The 9,734-nt window shown below is 41.1% G+C and overlaps 1 protein-coding gene across 1 annotated transcript in view; it reads left to right on the forward strand.

Moving 5' to 3' along the window:
* The window catches only part of AGPAT5 (1-acylglycerol-3-phosphate O-acyltransferase 5), a 172,027-nt gene that overhangs the window by 155,891 nt on the left and 6,402 nt on the right, over window positions 1-9,734 (forward strand). The window contains exon 7 of the mRNA XM_010854081.1: window positions 6,635-6,796. Within this exon, the coding sequence (XP_010852383.1) occupies window positions 6,635-6,796 (162 nt within the window). The remainder of the gene's footprint in view (window positions 1-6,634; window positions 6,797-9,734) is intronic.

Genomic DNA, 9,734 nt, shown 5'->3' on the forward strand with positions numbered 1-9,734 from the left:
CAGAAAAATAAAGTCTGCCACTGTTTCCACTGTTTCCCCATCTATTTCCCATGAAGTGATGGGACCAGATGCCATGATCTTTGTTTTCTGAATGTTGAGCTTTAAGCCAACTTTTTCACTCTCCTCTTTCACTTTCATCAAGAGGCTTTTGAGTTTCTCTTCACTTTCTGCCATAAGGGTGGTATCATCTGCATATCTGAGGTTATTGATATTTGTCCTGTGAACTTCCTGTTGATTCCAGTTTGTGTTTCTTCCAGTCCAGCGTTTCTCATGTTGTACTCTGCATATAAGTTAAATAAACAGGGTGACCATATACAGCCTTGACGAACTTCTTTTCCTATTTGGAACCAGTCTGTTGTTCCATGTCCAGTTCTAGCTGTTGCTTCCTGACCTGCATACAGATTTCTCAAGAGGCAGATCAGGTGGTCTGGTATTCCCATCTCTTTCAGAATTTTCCACAGTTTATTGTGATCCACACAGTCAAAGGCTTTGGCATAGTCAATAAAGCAGAAATAAGATGTTTTTCTGGAACTCTCTTGCTTTTTCTATGATCCAGTGGATGTTGGCAGTTTGATCTCTGGTTCCTCTGCCTTTTCTAAAACCATCTTGAACATCAGGAAGTTCACAGTTCACATATTGCTGAAGCCTGGCTTGGAGAATTTTGAGCATTACTTTACTAGCGTATGTATAGTACATATACATACATTTACTGGGTCATTACTTCTAATTTAGAATGTGGAGATTTGCCACAGGTAAATCTGTTAATAATGGCAAAAAGCTATAGCTGATCCTAAGGGATAAAATAGAAAGACTAATTCCTTTAAGAAATACTTATTTTACAAAGCAGAGGAGTCCTTATACAGATAGTGGTAAGGACACATGTTTGTGATATATAAAGAGATGAGATGGGAGAAGCACAGACAGCAGTCCGTGGGAGTTGAAGGGAAAGAGAACCAGCTAACAGAGGCTGTCCATCGGAAAGGTAGAATTAAGACCGACACGTGTGGTGAAAGGAAGAGATTCTAGGTGTAAGAAACAATAATAGCAAAGACGTGGAGTTATGAGCAAAAAGTTTGATGTCTTCAAGCCCTTGGATGAGTGAGGAAGAGCTATGTGAGTCCAGCCACCACAGAAGACTCTGAGTTCTGTCTGCGCGTGGTGGTCTGGACTTCACTCCAGAGTTGAAGGGAAGCCACTGAGCAGTAAGTATTCTTTTTAATTAGTTGATTGTGTTTTATCTAAGAAGTCACCGTCTTAATTCCCTTGTTCTAAAAGCATGTAGTAACTGAGACTACAAAAGTTTGCAGGGGGTGGGGGAAAAGGGTTCCGTGTGCAAGTGGGTTTAGAGATTGTTGCATTTATATCCTTTCCTTGGAGAGTTATTCACATTCGTATGTATTAGTCTCAGAAAAGTTCTATTGTAAAAATGTCTTCTTTTGTTTAAGGAGCTGTTTACTAAATTTATATAAGAAAGAAAACAATGACCTAGAATTGTTACACAAAAGTTGGGGGTTTTATGGAGTACCTTCTTAGGATTTCAGAATATTGCAGCTCTCCTAAATTATTCCTTCTGTAACGATTCTACATTGCTGAGCCCTGACTGTAACAAAATATATATTTTACTCTTTGAAGCTTAAAAGAGTTTATAGGTGAACTTGTTTGAGACTCTTCATAAAGTCTCAAGTTATGAAGGCTAATAAACTATATAAATTTTCAGAAACTCTTATGTGTCATCTCATATCCACTTTAATTCTCTTTGGGAATTAGAATTTTATGTTAGATGAGATGAAAGAGAACAATAAACTTACTATTTGGGAATTTTTTTATTGTTCCTTTTCATGTGTCTTGTAAAATCTGGTGTATTTTATTGTGATTAAGGAATCAACTACGTCTTGGAACATGTGTTTTTAATGAGTTGATTTGAGTTGAACTTGGGAGAAGTTAACCTAGAGCGCTTTAAGTCCTCATAGACTACTGATTTCATTTTTTATTTCTAAATATGTCACACAGTCTGCTAAGGTGGTACAACTGGCTGTATAATGTCTTTCAGGAGTTTATGATTTAATAGGAGAGAAAACATGATTGTGTTTGTTATTCACTGATGTATAACACATTATCCCAAGCTGCAGCGACTTAAAACCACAAACGTTATTATTTACGTTATAAACTTAGTAGCTTATATATGACTACTAAGAGTTACTTATGTTTAAAAATCCAAGCTAATTTTATAATGCTAAGGCAAGTACTTGTAACTAATTCTTAAAATAGCATAATAATGATATATACTTGCATTTTAAATCTAATAATACCTTAGTCACCAGTAACTGACCATTACTGGTCTGTCATCTTTCTGTGAGTTACAGATCTTTCTCAGAAAAATGGATAATTTTTCTCATGGATACAGTGTTTAACTGCTGACTATTCTTTAAATCCTGTAACTGGGAAAACTCACTGTTTATTAAAAATATATTTTCTTATAACTCTAATGGTAATTGTTTTCCACCGCCCACAAAGGAAGTTGATTTGTGAACAGTATAGCTAGAAAGAGTGTTTCCTGTTTTCTTTCCTCTTAGCTCACAACTAAATGAGATTGCTTGAAAATAAAAACAAACGAACTCATTTTTCCAGCTGTTAAGCTAATTTTTCTTCCGGAAAATTGAAACTTAATAGCACTTCTTGTTAGTTTGTTGTATGTTTTGCTTCAAAACATTAATTTTACTCCTAAAGTACACCTTCATTTGAATCTGACTTAGTAAACAAATAGAAAAACAAACCCAAACCAACCTTTTTTCATTTAGATTTTTAACATTTGACGCTTGTTTACATGTTGAGGTCATTACACCATATACCACTGATGTGGTGATGTCTGGTTAAGAGGTAGGGGTGGTGGGTGTGGGTGTGTCTGTCTGTTTAATAAATCCTAAATATTTCAAGGCCCTGGCTATTACTCTTTCCTAGAAGTATTTTCCTTCAAAAATGTATTAGTCACAAAATATATTTATTGATAATTAGAGTTGTTATTTAAGGTATGTCTGTATTAGAGTGTCATGAATTCTTATGTTGTTTTATTGGATTATAATTGCTTTACAAAGTTGCATTCGTTTCTGCTGTATAACAGTGTGAGCCATCCATCCCCTTTCTCTTGAGCCTCCCTGGACCCCTCAGCCCATTTGCCTGGGTCATCGCAGAGCCCTGAGCTAAGCTCCGTGTGCTTTGAGCAGATTCCTTCTAGCTATCTGTTTTGCACACGGCCGTGTGTGTACGTCAGTGCTTCTCTCTCAACTCATCCTGCCCTCTTCTTCCCCCTCTGTGTCTACAAGTTCCTTCTCTACGTCTGCATCTCTATTTCTGCCCTGCACATAGGTTCATCTGAACCATTTTCCTAGAATCCATGTATATGCGTTAATATACGATATTTGCTTTTCTCTTTCTGACTGACTTCACTCTGTATGACAATGAAGACTCTAGGTTCACATCTATATCTCTATAGATGACCCAGTGTTACTGTCTACTTCATGGATTGTTAGATTAATGATCTCTAAATTTGCTTTTTACCTGAAACTAAGTGTTAGTCATTCCTTTAAAAAAAGACTTATTCATATTTCCGAATAAATTAGTTCACCTTTGGTCATCTGTCCAAAGTGGACTTTCCCCCACTTTCTACCCTACAGGCCTCTATCTTGGCCTTTCTCCAGCATGCTCTTTTTCCTCAAGCTTTTACCAGTTCGTATGAGAAGGCAATGGCACCCTACTCCAGTACTCTTGCCTGGAGAATCCCATGGACGGAGGAGCCTGGTAGGCTGCAGTCCATGGGGTCGCACAGAGTCAGACACGACTGAAGTGACTTAGCAGTAGCAGTAGCACCATAAGTAAGTGAAAAAAATCTTTAAGTGTGAGTAATCTTTTTATGTTGGGCTGCCCAGTTGGCACAGTGATAAAGAATCCATCTGCCTATGCAGGAGATGCAGGTTCAATCCCTGGGTCAGGAAGATGCCTGGGGAAAGAAATGGCAACATGACCTAGTGAATACACACACACACACACACTCATCTCACTTGACTCCCACAAATTAAGTACAAATCCTCAGAATGCGTGTGTGTGCGCTCAGTCACTCACTCAGTCATGTCCAACTCTTTGCAACCCTGTGGAATGTAGCCTGCTGGGCTCCTCTGTCCATGGGATTTCCCAGGCTGGAGTGGGTAGCCATTTTCTTCTCCAAGGAATCTTCCCAACCCAGGGATCGAACTTCTGTGTCCTACTTGACAGGAAGATTCCTTACCACTCAGCCTGGGAAGCCCTGTGTATGTCTGTATGTATATATGGCAAAATATACACATACATATATATTGTAAAATTTCCTGCTTGGATCAATAAAGATTTTCCATTCAGTGGTATTTATTTAACAACAAAATTTAAGTTATATGAAGCATCACCATGTTGGCCCTCAGGGAGAAGTTTGGTCTAGGGTAAGCTAGAATATTGTTAGTGCCAGCTAGAAGTCAGGAGGTCTGGAGGTGGAAGCAAGGCAAAGCAGATACTAAAACAGATTAGATGTTGACCAGGAAGAATTAATTAGCTAACATTTTTCTGTTCCAGGCTCAGGGGTTTTCTGAGTTCCCTAGAGGCAGAGTGGTGGGCTCAAGCTCAAGTAGTTAATTACGAATGCCTATTGTTTGACTCTGTACTGAAATTCTAACTGGTCTCTATAGTGTTATTATGAAGTTAGTTTTATAATAATGATCCGAGATTTGGGGATAGTGGAGTGGCCCTATACCTTCCACAGTGAGAACATTCTGTCTTCACTTTCTTCACTTACTAGTGATGGGTGTTTCTTATTCATCTGCCAGTCAATTTTCCCAAACTTTTATTATAACTCATTTTTAGGGAAGTATTACTTTTCTGTCTTCTTACCTTCTTACTGACTTACTTCGATTCTAATAATTAATTGCCCCAGGGTGATACTGTGGAACTGTGGACTTCATAAAGTTGGGTGAATTCCAAGAGCAGAGAAGGAAGTATTAACTAATTTAATTGACAAATGTTTCCCAGCCTGGTATACTGTTCAGGTTTTTGTTATAAGTTTGTGAATAAATTAAACTTTCTGCCCCAGGGACTCAAGTCAGATATGTGGTTGTGGGAATCTTTTTCTTTCCCACACCACTCTGCATTTTAAAAATTCTTCTGCAGGAAGATCCCAACATGCTATAGCTGTTCTTTCTTATGTAGCTAATTTTCCCTGGAGAGAAGCAGTAGAAAATCCAAATTGAGTTTTTTTTTTTAATGGTTTGTTTTCCTGTCACTTTTTCAGAGAGCTACACTTTTCTGTTAAATTGTCAATAAATATTCTAAACCAGGAAGTGAGGGGGTGGCGGCAGTGGCGGGGAGTAGGAAATAGGAAGTTCAGTTTAGTTCAGTTGCTCAGTTGTGTCCGACTCTTCGAGCCGCCATGGACCGCAGCACACCAGCCTTCCCTGTCATTCACCAACTCCTAGGAAATAGGAAGGGAAAGGAGCAAATTCTTAACACTCACGGGAGCACTAATGAACATGTTGCATTAGTCTACCATTTATATGATAGTATTTTCTCACTTGAGGCTTTTAAAAGTGTGTGTGTGTGTGTAAATAATTGTACTTTCATACCAAGACTTGTGTGCATTATTCATATGCAATTTACATGGGTGTCCACAGCTGCATTACTCATAATAGCCAAAGGGTGAAAACAACTCAGACATACGTCAGTGGATTAGCACAGTCTGGTATATCCATGCAATAGAACATTATTCAGCCATAACAAGTAATAAAGTACTGATGTACACGCCAGACACAACAATCCACATGCTTTGATCTCGTTTATATGATTTGTCCATAATTGGGAAATTCATAGAGACTGAAAGTAGCTTTGTGGTAATGGGGAGTGGAGTGGAAGAAGAGGGTGTCTTCCTGGCCGTGTCTGCCAGGGTGAAAGGTCTTTGGAGTAATGAAAATGGTCTGGAGTTTGATAGTGGTGATGGTTGTATAGTCCTTTGAATAAACTAAAATCAACAGAGTTGTGTACTTTACAGTGGTGAATTTTATGGTCTGTGGATTAGATTTCAGATTTTTTAAAAAAGTTTACTGAGAAACTAGATTCTTTAGTTACCCTAAAATATCAAGTCAGTATTTCACATTTTATATGGATCACAGCAGCTCTCAGTTCAAGTGTTGCACGCAGTGGGGGTTGTTTGGGGAGTTGCACTTCATCTCTATTTGAGTAGACATAGAACTAGGAATCCTGGACTTGGAGTCAGGAATTAGGAATTTTACCCCTGAATCTTGAGTGACCACGGGCAAGGTGCTGCCACTTTCATTCTGTCCTCAGAAAGGAGGATTGTATGTTTGCTCTTGTCTGAGTTTTCCAAATTGGAGGGTTTCTGAGAGGCATAAGCCTTTTGAGGGCAGGTTTTCCAACAGCGTCCTGCACGGTCTTGTACATGTGGGTGTGTGGTAAGTGCATTAAATGAATGTTGGTTTAAGCTGAGAAAGGCACATGAAAGTGCGGTCTCAACTTTCCTATAAAATCAGTTTAGAAGTTACAGTCTGTTGCCAAGGGGTTTTGTAACTAATACACGGTCATGGTGACTCAACGTCTCTTCTAGGCCTTCCAGTATTAAAACATGTGCTGACACCAAGAATAAAGGCAACTCACGTTGCTTTTGATTCTATGAAGGATTATTTGGATGCCGTTTATGATGTTACAGTGGCGTTTGAAGGGTCTGTGGATGATAAAGGGCAGCGGAAGGAAGCACCATCCATGGCTGGTAAGTTTGTTTTCCAGTAAGTCATATATGTTAATGAATGTGGGGTATATTTTTTTAAAGGGTAAGTGTGTTCTATTATGTTACATTGATATATTTCAAAATGTGTACCCTTGATGTATTTTTTATTAATCTGTAATGGCAGTAATTTCGTTAGCTCTGCTTGGTTGTCCAATTAGTCCTTTGGATTTTCCCGGTATCATTAACTCGGCCTCTTTCTGCCTAAGGTTCACACATAGAAATGGAAAAGCTCCATAAAGCAGAGGAAGGAGAGACCAGGGAAAATGCTAAGCTAGCAACACTGAGTTGTGCCCTCGGTCAATATTCTCTTTATGTGTGTTTTTCATGCAACATTTGTGAACTCTAGTATCACAGATAAGAAGAAGGACCATCACGCATGACTTTTTCTTTTTTCAACCATGGACTCAAGTATTAAGAACTTCTGGGCCATGATTTTAAGTGGGCAGCATGTTTTAGTTCAATATAAGCGCACTTTTGACTGTTGGAGACCTCTGGATGTGGGGCTGGGCAGCAGGAAGCATGTGGAGTTTTCCATCCACTTTTCAAGGTATATTGGCCTAGTATTTCCCCTCGGCAGCTCTGGATATGGAACCGGCTTGTCTAGCGCGTCTCAGCAGGATCTCTTGAAGGCGAATGTTCGGAAGGGAGAGTGACTCCCAGATGAAGGAGGGGAAAGAGGACAGGGGGGTGAGCAGAATGAGGCTGAATGGTGGAAAGCGGCTGGCGGAGGAGGAAGAGCACCCGGAGGGGCCCCATCTACAGACTGACCGCTCTCCTGATTCACTGTCACCGCAGAGCGAAGTGGGAGCTGCAGAGAAAGTGTGCGGGCTTGTCTCTACCAAAACCCGTCCACCTGCTCTCCCCTCCACCGGTACCCCTTATCTTCTATTGCTTGTCTATTGTAGGTACAAATTTAATTTACAAACAAAAGGCAACGTATAATACTTTTTACTCTTTTCGAAGCATTGAAAGAGTCCTTGACCGAGTTTTACATTTGAAGACGGACATACATGTAGTTATTCAACAGTACTGCCATGAGTTTATCAAGCATTCTTTAGAAAACAAGGCTAAACATATTTTTTTGTTTATGGAAACCAGATGTAATTCCCATAATAACCTTTTTAGAAGGCTGCTTTTATTGAGTCAAGGTCCCATGGTAAGAACCCGTGGGCCAGGCAGCGTCCCCAGGGTCCCCAGGGTGCTGCTGACCGGGGCCTCGGTGCCCAGCCCCAAGCTCCTTCACGTCGTCGCCACCTGCTCGGGGCCCTTGGGGCTGCTGGTTTCCTGCCTGTCACAGAGACCCTCCCGCTCCGCCTGTGGTGGCTTCTGAGACGAGGGGCGGTGTGTAGGCCGGGCCACCTTCCTGCCGTCACCCTCATCCGAGCTGTGACCTTGTCCCTGACGAAGGTGCCCCTTTGTAGCTCACAGAGCTTTTGCACTCCCAGGGCACAGCATGTATAGAAGGCAGTGCTTGGTGTTGGTGACTCCATCTCCTCACAGTTAGGCCAGAAGTGCCTTTTGGGGGCACACATCTTAGGGCTGGGTTTCCCAGGCGAGGCCTTTCCTCTTACTGCTCCACTTGTTCAGCACCTTAGCTGGCTTTGGGTTGTCTGGACACAGGGCCTCTAGTTTTGAAAAGGTTGGCTTTTCTCTTACATTCAGAAGCCACGTACAAAAAAATTATTTCAGTCAATTAAGAATAAATATTTCTTCAAGCAAAAGCACACCAGAGTAAAACTAGAAGACTGAAGACAAGGGGACTGCAGGAAAAAAAAAGCTAATTTCCTTAATGTACAAAGTAAAGGGTAAGAACAGCCAGTTCACAGAAAAAAATGTTCATAATAAGAAAAAGTCAAAAACCATTTTTTGCTATCAAACTGGCAGAAACCCCAAATAACAGGTTAGATCCCATGCCTGTGGGTGAGTAAAGTGTCCTAGGGACTTTTGCACTTTGTTGGTAGGAGTGCAGCCATTTTTTCCATAAAGTTGCCAGATGGTTTATTGATGTGCCATGGGCCAGTGTGGCTCCCAGCCCTGCAGGGGAATGCTTCCATCCGAGTTCCCTGGGGTGCCTCAGCCTGGCTGCTCACAGGCTGTCCTGAGCGGGGGTGGGGCTGTGTGCCCGTGACCCTGGGGGGATGACCCTGCCACGACCCTCCTGGTGACCGGCGTCTGGCAGCCGGGGCCTCCCAGCAGAGTGGCAGGCGGCAGGCAGTGAGCCGTGTCCTCCCCATTTCATGGTCCGTTCCGCTCAGGGCCCATCAGGGGGTCCTCCTGCCCTTCGCCTGCTCTTTCCAACAGTGTCCAAGTGCTTCTGTGGACAGAGTCCATTGGGCAGAGGTGAGACACGGCCATTCGAGTGTGATTGATTTATAACTCCCGTTTCTAAAATGAGTGTTACACTTGAAGAAATTGTGAGCTAAAGGACAACAATTGATATTCTGTTTAAGTATTTTATATAATTCTCAGGTAACTTTTTTCTCTTAATATTTTCTTATATGAAAATAAGACATACTTGAAGGGGAAAATTACAGGTAACTCAGAAGAAGGAAAAAAAACTCTACAAACTCACCTATCCAGATACAACCCCAGATAATACCTCAGATATTTTTCTCAAAGTATTTTGTAATGTCTGTATGTTGGTGTGTATATCTGCCTGTATGTATTTATATAGACATACATATATATGTGTGTATGTGGTTCCTTTTTTTGGCTTAAGAGTGTCATGAACATCTTTATATGTCATTATATACACTTAACATGATTTTTTAAAAGGCTGCGTAGTGTTCATCGGTGTGCGCATATAACCATTTACCTACTCAGTTTTCTGTTGGGCTCAGGTCGCATTGTTCTGCTCTTGTTTTTACCCAGAGGGACGGAAGCGGGTTATGAGCCAGGCCGGGCAGAGCGGGAGGCAGGC

The sequence above is a fragment of the Bison bison genome, unplaced genomic scaffold (genome assembly GCF_000754665.1).
Source record: "Bison bison bison isolate TAMUID 2011002044 unplaced genomic scaffold, Bison_UMD1.0 scf7180017864336, whole genome shotgun sequence".
NCBI lineage: Eukaryota > Metazoa > Chordata > Mammalia > Artiodactyla > Bovidae > Bison > Bison bison.